This window comes from Brachyhypopomus gauderio, chromosome 14 (assembly GCF_052324685.1).
Source record: "Brachyhypopomus gauderio isolate BG-103 chromosome 14, BGAUD_0.2, whole genome shotgun sequence".
In the NCBI taxonomy this organism is placed as follows: Eukaryota; Metazoa; Chordata; class Actinopteri; order Gymnotiformes; family Hypopomidae; genus Brachyhypopomus; species Brachyhypopomus gauderio.
Window position 1 is genome coordinate 7,605,088 of NC_135224.1, and position 18,858 is coordinate 7,623,945.

At 48.1% G+C, this 18,858-nt stretch overlaps 1 protein-coding gene across 1 annotated transcript in view; it reads left to right on the forward strand.

Moving 5' to 3' along the window:
• The window catches only part of arap2 (ArfGAP with RhoGAP domain, ankyrin repeat and PH domain 2), a 68,215-nt gene that overhangs the window by 28,720 nt on the left and 20,637 nt on the right, over positions 1-18,858 (forward strand). Inside the window, 4 exon segments of the mRNA XM_076972499.1 lie at positions 3,215-3,340; positions 15,273-15,417; positions 16,049-16,151; positions 16,898-17,096. Coding sequence (XP_076828614.1) covers positions 3,215-3,340; positions 15,273-15,417; positions 16,049-16,151; positions 16,898-17,096 — 573 coding nt within the window.

Consider the following 18,858-nt stretch of genomic DNA (forward strand, 5'->3'; position numbering starts at 1 on the left):
TAATTTGTTATTTTAACTTGAATCTTAATATTATTGGGAGCAGCTGATAACACTTTACAATTTTAAATCCATCCATCCAATCATCCATCCATCCATAAAGAATGCATCCTTTTTAAACTTAAGATGAATAGGTGCTGCTCTCTTGACCATGCTGACAGTTTTGTGCTACTTTTGGTTTAAAATACACCACCTGTACAAGACTCTAACCCAGAGAGTGAAGACTGATCCTAAGTAATGTTTCTGATGTCAGACTGAAGAAGAAGGTAGAAGTTTGCCACCTCATGTCTGCTGTGCTGTGTGTTTCTCTGGGCCTACGCACTGGTTCAATGGTAAACCAATTGCAATGCCTTTTTGCCGGTTTGGCGTGAACCCAAAACATCACTCAAACTGTTATTTCTGTATGAGTAAAAATACTGGATTTTGACATCTCCTGATTGTGAGAGCACTCCACAGGCAATGCCATCTGAGTCCACGGCCAATTCCTGTGTTTTATCCGGATTTTTACCTAAATTTCGGTGAACATGGAGAGTTTCCATCAAGGCCTTTCCACCTCGGGTAAAAGACAGCCAGGACGCTGCAACCCCATAATGATGAGTGATTAGTGAATCGATCTGCAGAAGGCACGGGGGTCCAAGCACCAAAGCGAGTGCCTAAAGCACTTTTGAATCGTACCCTAAGCTGAAGGTCTACCACTAAAGCAGCTGATCTGTCATGGCATTGGTTCCACAAGACATCGGAGTGTGCCTGTGGTGTCTGGCAACAGGACGTTGGTAGCAGATGCAGTCCTGAAAGGTGTGAGGTAGGACCTCCATGGACCAGAGTGGTTTTTCCAGCTGAACCCGCAGATGCTCACTTGGATTGAGAGTTGGGCAATTTGGAAGCCAAGTCAACACCTTGAACACCTTGTGATGTTCCACAAACCATTCCTGGACATTTTTTTTCCAGTTGGGCCACATTACAATGTTGAAAGAGGCCACCACCATTAAAAAAATACCATTGCTATGGTTTATGGGTGGATGGTGTGAACTTGGTCTGCAGCAATGTTTACACCTGTCATTTTTGCAGATGCTCCGGTCTTCCAGTCCCGGTGTGGTCCCTATTTGGTCCTGGTTTCTCAGATCCCTACGCTTGCCCATTTTCTTGCTTCTAACGCATCAATTTTGAGAAGTGACCGCTTGCTGCCTAATATATCCCAGCCAGGTGCCACTGGAATGAAATAAACACTGTCTTTTACTTTAGTTGTCAGTGATTTTAAAATTCTGTAACTGATCAGTGTATAATATAATCAGTATGCACATAATGCACAGTTTAATCGATATGCACGTAATGCATAATTTAAAATCTTGATGGATAAAATCTGATTTCAGACTTGGATTTGAAAGAATCAGTTAAATGGACCTCTGGACTAGGTACAGGAATGAATTTTTTGTGGTATAATGTTGTCTGTATGACTAGTGTTGGTATCAGTGGAATCAATGTTTATAGGACATAACATTCGTCTTGAGCAACCACATTGTATTGGTTAGCAGGGACGTCACATGACGTGAACGCAGGACATAAAATGGTGGTTTACAAGGCTCATGAACACAACCCCAATAAAATTAAATGGCTGTTAAGGAACTTTATGATTTATGAAATTTGATATGATGTGAAAGAAAGAGGTCTAAAGAAAGCCTTTGAGGTGTCTCTGATCATAGACATGTTTCCCTGTGACCCTGATTTTGGTTAATTTATTCCCAGCATCTGGAGTGATTGGTGGGTTCTTCACTGCTAATAGTGCTAATTTGGTGTTTAGGGTCACCTGGTTGTCAGGGAAATGGGTATTTGTCACAGGATGACAGAACCCCCCCCCCCCCCCCCCCCCCCCCCCCCCCAACAGTTCTCAAGAGATCGTTTCCTCCAAAAGTATCTCTAATTAGCGTGTTTGTGTGCATGCGTGAACTTGATTGGATTGAGCTGTGAAACTGCTACACTGCTCATTTGAGGCCTCTATCAGGACGGGTGCCAGATATCCCAATTAGACCCTCCTCACCAAGCACGGCCCCAAATGTTTTCCAGTGCTCCGTCAACATTGTAATGACCTTCCTAACAGTGCGGCAGCACGGGGCAGACACAGGACCACCTTTGTGTCCGTGTGGGGACGGGACCTCATTAACGGCATCGTGTACATGTGTGTGGACCTCACTCGAATACCAGGCTAACGGGTGTGGATAGACAGACGCACACATACGAACGAACGTGTACGCGCATGGATTGTACACCGTCTATACATAGACAAATCTACTTTGTTCCTAATTGTTGTTTGAACAAGCCTTTTAAAGCATTTAGAGAGTCATGTTCCCAGCCGCTCACAATTTCACTTCGGCATTGTCTTTTGGTGGGGAAAATAAGCATATTCATGAGATAATTTGAATATGCCTATTTAAATGCTAAATATGCGTGAAAAGCCTGACTACTGAGACCTCAGAGTTCTTGTCTTCCCACCTCATTATTGTTGCTAATCCCTCTCTTAACGAAGAAGAGAGGTTGGAGGCTGGAGGGAAGTGATAGAAGGAGAGAGACCCTTCAATTAAAAAGACTTTTCAATTAAAGTTTTTTGAACTTGCACTGTGAAATGGGCTGAAGGTGCCTGATAAAATCTCACAGGTATTGCTGCCTCTCCTGCCAAAAATGGAACCTGTGCATACTAGCTAATTGAATCCGAAACCGATAAGGTTGAACACTGAAAAGAAGCGAAGAAGAGGAGAGAAGAGGAGAGGAAGGTGGGGGGGGGGGGGGGGGGGGGGGGGGGGGGATATGGGGGATCCCAGTTTTTGCCCTTTAAGTTTTGTGTACTTCAGAGAAAGTTCTGCAAGGAGCCCTTGAGTAACCTCGGGAGAGGGCGAATAAATATGTACATTAGCAGTGCACACGGTGGGAGTCTGAACCTCTTGACAAACGCGCTGGTTATCTGGAAACTTCTGAGGCAAACGGACTCCTTCAAGTTGACTTTGTAGTTTTTTAGTGAAAGTACTATAAACAGAGGCAGGAGAGAATAAATATCCTGTCTTGGAAACGGTTTGTTGATAATGGGATTGTGATGTATACTGCCCAAACGATATTTCACCTCCCAGCAACTTATGGGATTATTCATAATCAGTGTTTTCTTATAATCTCTCTCTCTCTCTCTCTCTCTCTCTCTCTCTCTCTCTCTCTCTCTCTCTCTCTCTCTCAGAATTTGCAAAGCTAGAGATGGTGGGTGACAGCAGCTTTCCAGCAGAAGTTTCCTCTTTCATGGATGGATTTCTCTACTCTTCAGCCAATATGCTGAAGACCACTCTGGACAGAAGAGGCAGAGATGGTGAGTCCACACTTCCGTCCGGCCCCTAGGGCTTCATTCGCAGCTCGGCTGCTGTCCCTTCTGCCATGCGAGTGTCCACAATCGTCTCCTCGGCCTTCTCACTAGACAGGATACGGAGGAGAAGGTCAGTTCATGGTTCCGTTCCTCCATGTGTCCATCTGTCTGGTTCATAACCCTCCATGTACCCATTCGAATAATCTCCTCCCATTTATCTTACTGGATGTTTGTTTGTTTGTTTGTTTTTTAACTGCTCAGTGCTGCATCTGTTTATATAGACTGCTATTAATTGGTTGCTTTCTGATCACCTGCTGTTTCTGTCCTTTTGCTACTGTAATTGAAAGTAGCAGGAAAGACGGCGTGAGTAATGTCAGCATCTGGCGGAGACGCGTACAACGCCACAGCTCTTCAGAGGCCTTTGGAAAAGTTTTAATCGCCGCTTTTCTTTTCCTCATGGTGTCTGTAGCGCGTACTGTGGTCCCGTCCCAACAGCTGGAGTGGGACTCTGGGTCCGCTAGTAATGAGAGAGGGGGGGGTACCAACCTGGAGCTTTCCCCAGGGAAAGAGGCTGCATGAAAGGGCTCAGCGCTTCTGCTAGGCCCATGTGTGCAGCTGGAGGGGGGGTCTCTGTTCCCTAGGGGAATCTCTGTTGATGCAGCATTCTGCCTGGGCTTCCTTTGCGTCGTGTGTGTGTGTGTGTGTGTGTGTGTGTGTGTGTGTGTGTGTGTGCATGCGCGCGCGCGTGAGAAGTGAGAAGTTTCGTAAATTTTTTTTTAGTTCTAAGATCTTCGAAAGATCAGTTGTTAATACATGAACCTTGATTTTATTCGGAGGCCACACCCCACCCTATCTCTGCTGTTCCTGTAGCTAGAGAGCTAATGGTGTAACCAAAGCCTGTAGTGTATTCCAGTAGTGTATTCCAGTAGTGAGATACTGAAATATCCAGCACATAAGAACATTGAGATTCGTGCTTGTGTTCTTTACTACCAGCCATTTATCTGTCAATCATTTTGGCCTCTTTAAGTGGGTGAGATTCAATCCTGCACGGTGGCTCTGTAAAAGCCACGGTCAGTAAATAGGTTGTTGTGTCATCTATTATTAAAAGAGCTTGGTACCGGTAATGGTGGCTTAAGTGTAATGCGTCTACTGAAAATTTCAAAGGAGCTACTTAAACAATACAATTTATGCTCATGAAAAATGCCGTGTCATGTTCCCAAAGAGAGGAAGGTTTTCCCCACCCTGTTTAAACCTATGTTTCCAGGATGCTTCAAAGTCGCTAATAGCTCTATGAATAAAACCTGTTTTAAATCATTTATAAGTAGTTTCAGAAGATTTTAACAAAAGGCTGACTGCTTGAGCAGGAACTTCCAGCTGCCTCTCCTAACTAATCTCTTAGACTCTAAGACTCTCCTAGAGTCTTAGATATTCTAAGATATTTGTGGATGTGCACCGAGTGGCCACTTTAGTAGAGAACACCTATATAAGTGTAGTGGATCTCCTATGACCTTCAGAAACACAGCAGGTCATCATGGCCCAGATTCCACTAGGTGTTGAAATCATTCTGCAGCCGTCTTGGCCCAAACGGACAAGAACGCTTCTTCTGGTTCTTCAGATGAAAGTACTGATATATCTGACTAGCGTGCACTACCTCATGTTTACGCCATATTTCGTCACTACCTGAGATCCCAGAGATGCCCTATAGGATTATGGTCTGTGGACTAAAGCCAATAAGGCAGGGAACATTCCTGGGACCAATCCATGACGTGTACGACCCTTGTGGTGGGGTGCATTGTCCTCCTGAAAGTGTCCTACCACAGGGTCAACAGCTGCCACGAAGCGGTTAACTTGGTCGATCACGATACTCAGGTAGGCTCTACAGTTCAAATGTCCATCCACTAATTTTGGAGGACCCAGGGTGTGCCAATAAATAATTCCCCACACCCTTACCCCACCAATACTCCACCCTTCTTCACCATAAAAAAAAATGAAATGAAATGAAATTAAATGTGCCATATTTTGTCAATTGTGATTTTTACACCCCAATCAAAATTTGTCCTCCGCTTTTAACCCATCTGTGCAGTCAGAACACACACACACACACACACACACACACACACACTAGTGATTACTAGGGGGCTGTGGATCACACGTGCCCAGAGCGGTGGGCAGCCCTAGCCCGGCGCCTGGGGAGCAGTTGGGGTTAGGTGCCTTGCTCAAGGGCACCTCAGTCATGGCCTGTCTGGGAATCTAACCCACGACCCTCCGGTCACAAGACCAGTTCCCTAACTGCCAGGCCATGACTGCCACCATTACCCCACCCTTACCCCACCCTTACTCCACCTGACCATGCAACGTTTCCCTCCGCTCAGTCCAACTTTCTGTGTCCCTTAGACAATAATGTCTCTCTGGTTGCCCGAGTAACAGCCCCACATTGCTAAGCAACGACGAGTTGTGTGTTCCGCTACATTATTTGGCTACATTGTATTTGGCTGCAATTTGCTCGACGTTGCACTGCCTGATTGTCAGAATGTTTCTCGACTGCTTCCTCTGACGCCTTTCGTCAGCGAGTACACGTCCACAGGATCTCCGTTCCCTGGATGTTCGTCCTCTATCACATATTTCTCAGTATACTCTTGGCAAGGGAAAGCAAGTTTTATTTATATACATTTCATACACAATGGCAGTTCAAAGTGCTCTTGAAACTACTACGAGAGAACTGCGCAAGGTTGGCGGTTTGTGAAATGCAGCGCCAGGTCCTCTCGTGTTAGTGACCATGCCTCCTTCGAAGTCGCTCAGAACGCTCGATATTGCCGTTCTGATATGGATTCTTGCTGAAACTGCTGAGAACTTGCTCGGCTGATTTTCTACTGACCGGTGGGGGTGGAGGGGGGTCACAAGTCCAATTTGCATACAGGTAAGATTCAATCATGAAAGGGCAGGTGTCTCATTTTTTGTGTTTAAGATCGGGCTGAGAGTTGAAGAACTATGAATGTTGTCATGCTAGTGTCTTGATCGTAGCGTCTAGTTTGTGCAGAACTGAAACATATCCATGTAGACTTGTTCTTCTGTCAGTTTCTTTTAAGATGCTGAGCAGTTGATTTTTTTTCTTCTCATTTCCTTTATCTTCATTTCAAGGAGAAACGAACACTGCACATGCTCACAGTCACGGAGACCCAGTGTGAGTGTGAGCTCACGGTGAGACCCACGCACACTATCACAGGGACATGGTCACCTGGACACATTGTTTGAACTGAGTGACGGTTGTGGAACGGAAACCTCTAATTTCTGATTAGTTTATCTTTTCCTGCTGAGTGCCTTCATCTCTCTCTCTCTTTTTCTCTCTCACTCTCTCTTTCTCTCTCCTCCTTTGTTCCCAGTAGATTGTCTTCTGTTCTGTAGTGTCTTACAAGGTCAGAGTTCTAGCAGCCTTATTCCCTGTGGTTTCCTCCCCCGTTCTCTTTTCGTCCAATCACGTCCCCCCTCCCCCCACACACACACACACACACACCCTTTCTTTACACTCGGATTTGCCTTTCACGTTTATCTGTCTCGCGTCTCTCACCTGAGAACACACACTCTGCTGTTGCCTGTTAACATTCCACTAAGGTCCTTCCCCCGAGCATTTCACCATCCGGAAGAGAAGTCCTCACGTTCAGAAGATAGACGCTAATGAGGAAACGTTGATTAGTGGGGCTGTCCTCACGTGTGCACGTCTGAGGGTGCCCTGTGTGTGCATGTGTGTATTACTGTATACATGGGGACAAGCATTTAGCTCTTTGCATGGACCAAATCCCTACAAAGCAAACAAAACCGGTCACTTTAGATCAGTTTAGAGACTTACCGTTTCGCATTTTATTTAAAAACAAACAAACAAACAAAAAACAAACAATATTTGTTTTGGTCACTAATACTCTGATTATGTTTAGGTGCAGGGGCATCAGTATTTCGCTGTAATAATACTCAAGTGTATAGAAATACCCCACAAAGATAAGTGCCTGTTTGTGCTCATTTGTGCCTGTTTGTGCCTCTGTGTGTGTGCCCATGCCTGTGTATGTGTGCGTGTGTGTGTGTGTGTGTGTGTGTGTGTGTGTGTGTGTGCATCACTGTGTGTGTGTGTGTGTGTGTGTGCGTCCCTGTATGCGAGTCCCTGGGTGTGCCTGTGTGTGTGTGTGCGTCCCTGTGTGTGTGCGTGCATCCCTGTGTCCGTCTGTGTGTGTGTGCTCGTGTGTGTGTGTGCTCGTGTGTGTGTGTGTGTGTGTGTGTGTGTGTGTGTGTGTGTGTGTGCACTCTTGAGCCGCTGCTACAGGCTTTCTGTGACCTGACATACCCGTTTGTGCTGCTCCATTGCTTTTCTTGAGAAGGAGCTGAAACCAGCCACGTCTGCCCCGTTCTGAATCACGCTGCATTGTTCAAGTGTGCACACGTGCGTGCTAAAGCAGCACCTACACACACACACACGTGCGTGCGAGTCAAAAGGGTAACACACAGAGGCGCGTAGCCGGCGCCCCGTGCCGTCCTGCTCACTCATGTCGGCGTCATGCTCCGTGTCGCTCTGGGCCGCATACTTCAGGAAGAAGCCCCCGCTGAAGTCGGCCCGTAGAAATGTCGGATCGAATGTATTTTAAGCGCGCGCGCAAACGACATGTGGCAATTTTGTCACAGGCCACGTCTCGACCCTGTTCATGCCGTCATGTTCCGGAACACTTTGAAAAGTTCCCGTTTTTGGGCTGGTTCTTCAACACAAAAACGCGGGGCAGAACCGAGGTTTGGCATGACTGCTGGCCCGTCTCCTGCTCGCTGCTGCTGTTCTGAGTGAAGCCACTCAGCTCCCCTCCTCTCCCCGCTCCGACCGCCTCTGTTCTGACAGCAGCCTGCCGTGGGAACCCCCCCCTTTGCCGCTTGCTGTGAGTCACGCCTGTGTGTCGGCTATGTTGGACCCGCCTGGAGACTGACAGCAGCTGGAGGGGCTGTGAGCTCCTGTCGGACTGTCACCGACGCCCCTCTAACCTCCCAATTACCCACCGCTTCTCCTCCCCGCTCCGCCCGCCCCCCTATCGGCGGGTTAAAACCACGCGTTGGAAGTTGTTAAATCGCCCGAGTGCCGGTCGCTGGGAAGTTCATGAAAGAACGGCCCGAGTGTTTGAGTCATGTCGGTTGTGTGGGGTGGCGGGGCTTTTGAGCAGAAGTTCTGGCTGATTAGCTTCAGAGAGAGTTGGTAGGACTCGAAGGAGGTGCTCTCGTATTGCTCCTGTGGTTCTCCTGTGGTGCTCCGCCCCCACCCGGCGCTTGGCTCCTTTGCACTGTGTCGGGCTTTGTAGTCTGTTTTCTTCAGTCTGGCTCTTGGTTCTAGTCGGTTCCGTTCGTGATCTGCACCCGTCGGAGCCGTGAGGTCGCCACCTCACCTGGGGCGCCGCTGGATTCGCACTTATGAAAGGTGTCGAGGAATCCATGAAGGAATCCATCCATCCTAGAAGTTCCCCATGAACTCCCGAGGAGGAGGTGTGGAGGACCGGAGGGGTCTCATTTCTGCTGCTCGCAAACCGCTGGCAAGCACGTGTGGCTTCGCGTTCTAAATTGGCCTAACGCACATTTCCAAGCAGATTGGTGTTGGAGACGCTGTTTGATCTGCTCCAGACTGGTTGAAGGCAGTTCTCGGCCTGCATGGAGCTCACCCCCAGCCCACAGACAGAACAGCAAATAACAACAGATATGACCTTCTACCTCCCCACGTGCACGGCCCATCTCAGCGGGGTAGTCCATTTTAAACGCCGTGTTTCTGCAGCGCCGTACACAAAACGTCTGGGACGAGAGGTTCTGTGGCAAATAAATAAAGAAATAAATGAGGTGAGCATTGTTTTGCTTTGGATTGATTTTGGTGCCATTTGAGGTGGGAGATGTGCAGACAGATGAGGGCTGAGGGGTGATGAGGAAATGAATACCAGCAGATTATTGAACTACAACACACACATACACAGAGACAGCCACATGAGGTGATTGTTGATAGTAAATACCATCTGTCCCTTCTGTGGCGTGTGTGTGTGTGAGAGACGGGGCAAATGAGAGTGTGTGTGTGTTCCAGTGCTCAAAAGAGATGCGCACGTGTGTGTGTGTGTGTGCGTGCGTGTGTCTTTCTGTCTTTAATTGCGACAGGTATGTCACTTTTCAAATGTCATCAGTGGAATCTTCCTCATCCCCCTTTTTAGTCGTGTTTTGCCGGCACCTGTTCGATGGTGACACCAGCCCTGCTGTCGATGAACTGCTTTTGTTCTTTCCCTTCAGTAAAAGTTGTAAATATCACTTGTAGTGTCACTCATGTTTACACCCCCCCTCTTTCTCTCCCTCCCTCACCTCCATCATTCTTTTGTCTGCCCATCATACCTCCTCTTTCCTCTTCTCTCACTCTATCCCTCTCCCTCTAAGAGGAAAGGCCTAAAATGGGTGCCCCGTTGCTCCTGGGGAGGAGCAGAGCTGCTGGTGTGACTTGGCTGAGGGTTGAGGGCTAGGAGGGGCTTTGGGAGGAGGAGGGGCTTATTGGGGGAGGGGCTTTGGGAGGGGAAGGGGCTTTTGGGAGGAGGAGGGGCTTATTGGGAGAAGGTGCCTTGGGTGGAGCGGTTGCAGGAGGGTCAGCCGGCCACTTTGGTCCAGAATCCGGTTTACAGTGGCCACACAAACAACCCTTCAGTGTCGGAAATGATCTCCTGTGCATGGAAAGAGAGTGGAACCTTATCCAAGCAGCTCCATGTGTGCTGTATGTGCTTTTAATCTGTGTTCAGGAACAGATCCAGGAGGTGTTGAACCTCCACCACGCTTCACTGTTGAACCCCCACCACGCTTCACTGTTGAACCCCCACCACGCTTCACTGTTGAACCTCCACCATGCTTCACTGTTGAACCCCCACCACACTTCACTGTTGAACCCCCACCACGCTTCACTGTTGAACCCCCACCACGCTTCACTGTTGAACCTCCACCACGCTTCACTGTTGAACCCCCACCACGCTTCACTGTTGAACCCCCACCACGCTTCACTGTTGAACCTCCACCACGCTTCACTGTTGAACCCCCACCACGCTTCACTGTTGAACCTCCACCACGCTTCACTGTTGAACCTCCACCACGCTTCACTGTTGAACCTCCACCACGCTTCACTGTTGAACCCCCACCACGCTTCACTGTTGAACCTCCACCACGCTTCACTGTTGAACCCCCACCACGCTTCACTGTTGAACCTCCACCACGCTTCACTGTTGAACCCCCACCACGCTTCACTGGTGAACCCCCACCACGCTTCACTGGTGAACCCCCACCACGCTTCACTGTTGAACCCCCACCACGCTTCACTGTTGAACCCCCACCACACCTCACTGTGGAACCTCCACCACACTTCACTGTGGAACCTCCACCACGATTCACTGTTGAACCTCCACCACGATTCACTGTTGAACCCCCACCACGCTTCACTGTTGAACCTCCACCACACCTCACTGTTGAACCTCCACCACGCTTCACTGTGGAACCTCCACCACACCTCACTGTGGAACCCCCACCACACCTCACTGTTGAACCCCCACCACGCTTCACTGTGGAACCTCCACCACACCTCACTGTTGAACCCCCACCACACTTCACTGTTGAACCCCCACCACGCTTCACTGTTGAACCCCCACCACGCTTCACTGTTGAACCTCCACCACGCTTCACTGTTGAACCCCCACCACGCTTCACTGTTGAACCCCCACCACGCTTCACTGTTGAACCCCCACCACGCTTCACTGCACGTGTGTGTGTGTGTGTGCGTGCGTGTGTCTTTCTGTCTTTAATTGCGACAGGTATGTCACTTTTCAAATGTCATCAGTGGAATCTTCCTCATCCCCCTTTTTAGTCGTGTTTTGCCGGCACCTGTTCGATGGTGACACCAGCCCTGCTGTCGATGAACTGCTTTTGTTCTTTCCCTTCAGTAAAAGTTGTAAATATCACTTGTAGTGTCACTCATGTTTACACCCCCCCTCTTTCTCTCCCTCCCTCACCTCCATCATTCTTTTGTCTGCCCATCATACCTCCTCTTTCCTCTTCTCTCACTCTATCCCTCTCCCTCTAAGAGGAAAGGCCTAAAATGGGTGCCCCGTTGCTCCTGGGGAGGAGCAGAGCTGCTGGTGTGACTTGGCTGAGGGTTGAGGGCTAGGAGGGGCTTTGGGAGGAGGAGGGGCTTATTGGGGGAGGGGCTTTGGGAGGGGAAGGGGCTTTTGGGAGGAGGAGGGGCTTATTGGGAGAAGGTGCCTTGGGTGGAGCGGTTGCAGGAGGGTCAGCCGGCCACTTTGGTCCAGAATCCGGTTTACAGTGGCCACACAAACAACCCTTCAGTGTCGGAAATGATCTCCTGTGCATGGAAAGAGAGTGGAACCTTATCCAAGCAGCTCCATGTGTGCTGTATGTGCTTTTAATCTGTGTTCAGGAACAGATCCAGGAGGTGTTGAACCTCCACCACGCTTCACTGTTGAACCCCCACCACGCTTCACTGTTGAACCCCCACCACGCTTCACTGTTGAACCTCCACCATGCTTCACTGTTGAACCCCCACCACACTTCACTGTTGAACCCCCACCACGCTTCACTGTTGAACCCCCACCACACCGCACTGTGGAACCCCCACCACACCTCACTGTGGAACCTCCACCACACTTCACTGTGGAACCTCCACCACGATTCACTGTTGAACCTCCACCACGATTCACTGTTGAACCTCCACCACGATTCACTGTTGAACCCCCACCACGCTTCACTGTGGAACCTCCACCACGCTTCACTGTTGAACCTCCACCACGATTCACTGTTGAACCTCCACCACGATTCACTGTTGAACCCCCACCACGCTTCACTGTTGAACCTCCACCACACCTCACTGTTGAACCTCCACCACGCTTCACTGTGGAACCTCCACCACACTTCTACAGCTCTCCAGCCCTTCAGCGAAAAAACTGCCTCCCGTCACAACCAAATATATCACATTTGGACTCATAGCTCCAGACCACCTGCTGCCCTTTTCCTGCAACTCAGATCCTATGTTTTCATGAGTCACTTGGCCGTGTTTCCACCTTGAAGGTTTTGCTTTCTGCCTACAATTCCTCCATGAAGACCACTCCTGCCAGACTTCTCAGAACAGTAGAGTGTACCTGGGTCTCACAGTGTCCACCAGTTCTGAGCTGATGGCTCCGCTGGACGCCTGCTTTCGAAGGGAAGTACGCATGATGCATTTTTGATCTGCTGCACTAAGTTTCCTTGGACGACCACTGTGTCTATACAGTTCTCAGCGTTGCCTGTTTCTTTGTGCTTCTCCAATATACCTTGTTCAGCACATCTGCTTTGTAATCTTTGCCTGCGAGACCTTCCTGATGCAGGATTAACTACCTTGTGTCTTGTTGCTGTCCTCTGCCATGGTGAAAATGACCTGTGACATGAAACTCTTCCACAACCTTACATTTGTAGCAGACGTTGGCTGTTCCTCACCCAGTTTGAAGCCTTTACTAAGCGATTTCTGTTTCAGCTAGTGATTCTTTCAACCTGCATATGAAAATAATCATTATGATGATGCCCTGTTTGGTATCATTAGTTAATAATGCACTCCTACTAGAAAAATAGAGTGGTCACGCCAAATATGTTGTATAATATTCTCTCTCTCTCCATGGCATAGATTCAACAAGGTACTGAAAAAATTCCTCAGAGAGTCTGGTCCATATTGACATGATAGCATCACACAGTTGCTGCAGATTTGTCAGCTGCATGACGTTCCACCACATCCCAAAGGGGCTCTATTGGATTGAGGTCTGTTTGACTGTGGAGGCCATTCAAGTACAGTGAACTCATTGCCAGGTTCAAGAAACCAGTCTGAGATGATTTGTGCTTTATGACATGGTAGCCATCAGAAGATGGGTAAACTGTGATCATAAAGGAATGGACATGGTTAGCAACAATACTCAGGTAGGCTGAGGCTTTGACACAATGCTCAATTGGTATTAATGGGACCAAAGTGTGCCAGCAAAATATCCCCCACACCATTGCACCACCAGCCTGAACCGTTGATACAAGGCAGGATGGATCCACAGGAGTGAAATAGCAGCATTTTAAATCATATTTCATAAATTGTATATATTCTAAAGCACAGCATATCAAATGATATAATTGAAAAAGTACATTGATCAAAATTAAATAACTTTCAGATACCTGCAAGTTATTGGTATTAATTTAGCATCTGGTGCTAATTTCCTTAATTATCTGACAAACCCCATTTAAAGGGCAGCCTAACCTTCCAGTTCTCCCTGACTTTGCAAAAATGGTGAGCCGTTCTAAAGTGACTGAACCCCTGTGGCAGCTGGTTGTCCAGATGAAGACCAAAGGGTTGACCCTATCAGCCATAGCAAGAGAAGGTGGTCATTCCAAATCTGTGATTTCTGGAATATTGCATCTTTACAATATTTACAAGATCTGTCTCGTCATACAGTGTCTCCACGTTTAAGATCATCTGGACTTTAAGCCCACTCTGCAGTGATCAGTCCTCTCGTTAGCAGAAAGAATCGGGAAGCTAGACTAGTCTTTGCTGAGCAGCATGTTGTGTGTACAGAAGAGAGGTGGAGAAGTCAGTGAAAGGTGGAGGAGGAAGCATTATGGTTTCTCTACGTGGTTCCTCCCTTGCATTCATCACTCAATCAAGCAGCAACTTTCATGCAACTTTCATTTACAAATCCCCATTTCACACAGCAAATCATGTAAAGCAGTTCCATGAAGCTGAAAACGTTGAAACATTGAAACAATGAAACGGCCAGCCAAGAGTCCTGATCTGAACCCAATAGAAAACTTCTGGAAATTCCTTGGTGACAAAGTTATGGCCGAGAAGCCCACAACAGTCACCAAACTGTGGAAGAGACTGGAAGAAGAGTGGACCAAAACCACCCCAGAGCAGAGTGAGACGAAGAGTGGACCAAAACCACCCCAGAGCAGAGTGAGACGAAGAGTGGACCAAAACCACCCCAGAGCAGAGTGAGACGAAGAGTGGACCAAAACCACCCCAGAGCAGAGTGAGACGAAGAGTGGACCAAAACCACCCCAGAGCAGAGTGAGACGAAGAGTGGACCAAAACCACCCCAGAGCAGAGTGAGACGAAGAGTGGACCAAAACCACCCCAGAGCAGGGTGAGACGAAGAGTGGACCAAAACCACCCCAGAACAGTGTGAGACGAAGAGTGGACCAAAACCACCCCAGAGCAGAGTGAGACGAAGAGTGGACCAAAACCACCCCAGAGCAGAGTGAGACGAAGAGTGGACCAAAACCACCCCAGAACAGTGTGAGACGAAGAGTGGACCAAAACCACCCCAGAGCAGAGTGAGACGAAGAGTGGACCAAAACCACCCCAGAGCAGAGTGAGACGAAGAGTGGACCAAAACCACCCCAGAGCAGAGTGAGACGAAGAGTGGACCAAAACCACCCCAGAGCAGAGTGAGACGAAGAGTGGACCAAAACCACACCAGAACAGTGTGAGACGAAGAGTGGACCAAAACCACCCCAGAACAGAGTGAGAGATTAGTGATGCCCTGCAGCCACAGATGTGGTGAAGTCATTCAAAGTAAACGTCTGCACACTTCCTGCTGATGTACAGGAAGACTGTTGTAACCTTCAGAAAATATAGTGATCACATTTATTTTGCAAAATAAAGGTTTTATGTTGATATAATTGGTTATTTTTGTTACTTTGGTGTGTGTATATATACACATACACATATATGATACACAGTCACTTGAAAACTATGAAACTATGGCAAATATGAAAAACTGGTTAACTTGGTCCTCACAGAGATAACATAAACGCTGTTGCGTAATAAGCCAGGCCTTCTCTGGCAGATGACGATGATGATGATGGTGTGTGTGTGTGTGTGTGTCTGTTTCAGACATGGTTCGTCGATGGTGTACGCTGGAGGGCGGGTACCTCAGTTACTATGACAGCGAGAAGAGTGCTGCAGCCATTGGGCGGGTAGACATCAATGATGTGACAAGCTTAGCCATCAACAACATGGAGACCATGACTGCAGCAGGGTAGGCGTGGCTCTCTCCTCCTCCTCTCTCCTCCTCCTCTCTTCTCCTCCTCCTCTCTTCCTCTCTTCTCCTCCTCCTTCCTCTCATCCCGTCTCCCTCCTCACCCCCCCTTCTTCTGTCCACTTCTCTCACTTCCTGTTCATTCTTCATCCACCATCCTCCATGGCTTATTGATGTATTTTTTTATATTTCCCTCTCTCTTTTCTTCCTTCTCCACACCCTCCTCCATCCCCCACTCGTTCTATTCTTGCTTTTGGTCTCTCCTATCAGTATGTGGTGCTTGACCACCTTGTAGGGGTCAAAGGTTACAAAAGTATTTCATTTACCATTTCTCTCAACACCCACATGGCTCAGTTTCAGTGCGAGCGGTGGAGTGTAAAAATATCATCATCCTGACGGCAGCAGGGAGCACGGGCCACCCCTGTACCAGCTATTAACAAGGTGGCCTTTGACCTTTGGCTGCATTCCGGTGTTCTTCTACCTGTAGCAAGAGCAACAGACTAACAGAGATTAATAGCCATCTTCTTTCCTTTCACAGGTGTGTGTGTGTCTGTCTGTGTGTGTGCGCGCGTGCGTGCGAGCGTCTGTCTGTGTTGAGTTGATTTAATTCTTTAAATCTCTTTCCCCTTAGGGCAGTGTTCACCTTTGAGATCTACCTGGAGTCGGAAAAGTTGCTTGTGTTTGGAGCGGAGACATCAGACACGCAGAGAGACTGGGCCCACGCCATCGCCAAGGTTACACACACAAACATGCAGGGATATAAATGAGTGATGGGTAATACTTTAGCTTCAAATTATGCTGACAAATAGATTAAAACACTCATGCAAAAAACTTTAAATTTGCATAGAGCAAAGTCCCCGGAGACGCATCTACAGTGAGTGTAGCTGGAGGTGACGCCCTCCTACACCTCCTGGCCTCCGAGAGCTTCTTTTCTTACTGCGCTTACGGTGCTCCGGAAGTTTGTTTTTGTGTGTGTGTGTGTGTGTGTGTCTTACCTTCAAAGACAAACTACGCCTGGCACCCATCTGCAAGACTTCAAAGCTCAAGTTCTGCCTTTCTGTTAGTCCAGTGAAAGTGTGTGTTTGTGTGTGTTTGTGTGTGTGTGTGTGTTCATTAGGAAAAAAGGTGTTCTGTTTCCTCATTGGTGTCTGACTCATGTATTTAAGCTCTCGCTTAAAAATGTTGAGACTTAAACTGTAAATGATTATATATAAGAAACTTTAGTCTTTGGCCTGCCACCCACACTTTCTCTGATGGTTGTACAACTCTGGGGTGAGCTCCAGTTCCTCACCTGTAAAAAAATAAAATAAAACCACCTGAAACAATGTTGAGCTTCTCCTCTACGTGTCAAGCGGTGAAATGAACTCCAGAGCTTGTCTTCATCTGTTCATCCCTAGCTCTTTCTGTTTTTCCTCACAGTAACAGCTATTTTTTACCTCTCTAATTCTCTCTGTCTCTCTCTCTCTCTCTAATTCTCTAGTGTTTCGTGCCGGTGAGGATGGAATCTTTGCTGAAGAAGGACTATGAGCTTATTGGTCGTTTGTACTACAAAGACGGTCATGACCTTTACCACTGGCGAATTGGATGGTTCACTTTGGTTGGCTCTGAGCTGTTCTTTTGTCCTGATGGTGAACACATGTTTGAGGGGATTCTACAACTTAAACGTCTGCAGGAACTTAGTAAGAAACACACACACACACACACACACACACACACAAAGAGAAGATCAGTTTTGTTTCAGTAGCCTGAGCTGAACCTTTATGGGACTACGTGCCTGAGGAGTGAGTCCTCAAGTGCTGGTTCTCCTAATCACGGCGTGAAGAGCTGAATCTCCGCAGCGTGCCGCTGAAGCTGCCCTCTCCCAGCGCCGGGCTGGCTGCTCTGACCACTCGGCTCTGTGGCGTTCCTCGTGTGGAGTACTTCCAGTCGTCCGGTCCATCCCCCCACTCGTCCGAATATATATATATATATATAATGTTAAGGGCTTGACTGTGGATCATATCCATAAAACTATTTCACCCATTTCAGGATTACAAGGACGCTGCCTCGTTTAAATGGCGGATCCTTGAAATGGAGTGTGTCATATTAACCGGGCATCTCCACAGGGCTCTCAGATCTCTTCAGGCACCGGAACAGAAGCCCCAGTAGTCTGAAGCTCTGTGACATTGGATTAGCGCGCAGACCCACACGCCACCGCTGACCCCATCATCTCATTAGCCGTTATGTGACCAGTGGTATTGAAAAGAGCATTAAAAAGTTCAAATCTAATTTTACCATTTTTCGAGATTTACATTGAGCCTCTTGGAACACGGTTAACAGCCAGCGTCATGTTGGCTGTCCTCGTGTCAGTGCAAAGCTGGTGTCCTGGTCTTTTGAAGCATGTCCTTGTTCCCACTAGTGGTGGCGTGGCAAGACGGGCCTGAATTCGTGTTTACACTAGCGAGTTCTGACTCATTGTTTCAGAATAGGACAGAACTGCCTTGCGTCACTAGAACATTCTCCCAGGTGTCCCAAGTCTGTATCCTGTAGCTCACATCCTCCAAGTCCACGTTGTCCTGTCGTTACCTACAGGTCCATTTGTATGAACCGGTTTTAGTATATTGATTTTCCACATTTTTATGCCACATTTTTACTCTCCATTCCTGGATTCAGCTGGCCTAGCTACCCAGCTGAGGAAGAAGACAGAATCCCTGTGTGGGACGTTTGAACGTGGCAGCACAAATTAAACCTGCGCTCCCGTGCCAGGACGAGTAATTGAATTGCAACAGGTGACCGGGGAAACTCGGCACTCGCCTTGTAATGTCTTCCCTGGAGACGGCCAGTGTTTCTTCAGCTCTCCTGCCAGACGTCTGTTCCTCACATTCTGGCTGAGGGGCTCGGGTGCTTGTCGGGCTGCTCAGGATTTCTGTGGTGGCAGTGTGGAGATAGCAGAACTCCTGATTGAAGCAAAACAGAAAGATAGCGGGACTGGGATCTACCACCAGCCGAACTGCCTTTGAACGTGAACCGCTGAGAACTCATGTCCTTGGAGAGGCATCAAAGTTGTGCTGCGAAACAGAACCCACAGCTGGGCGAGTCGGGGGGGGGGGGGGGGGGTGGCGTAGCTACAGCTGGCGAGTTTTAAGAAGCAGCTGGCGCCCCCTAGCTGACCCACTGATGTACTGCGTGTTGGATGCTAACTGCTGGCTTCCTTCATTTGTGTGCTGTCTATGGAAGCTATAGGCTCTCCACAATCTAAACACGAACGCCCACCTCTGTCCTTGGAGAGGTTTTCTTCTTTTTTTAGTTCTGTTTTTTTCTTATTTGAAAAAGTAATTATTCCAATCAGTCACATTATAAAAGAAGCGGTTGTCTTCATTGTCCTCAGCTGACACTGCTGTCTAGACTCTGTTCAAGAAGAACGGAAACTTTCTAAGCACATTTTTATGGCTTTATAATGGT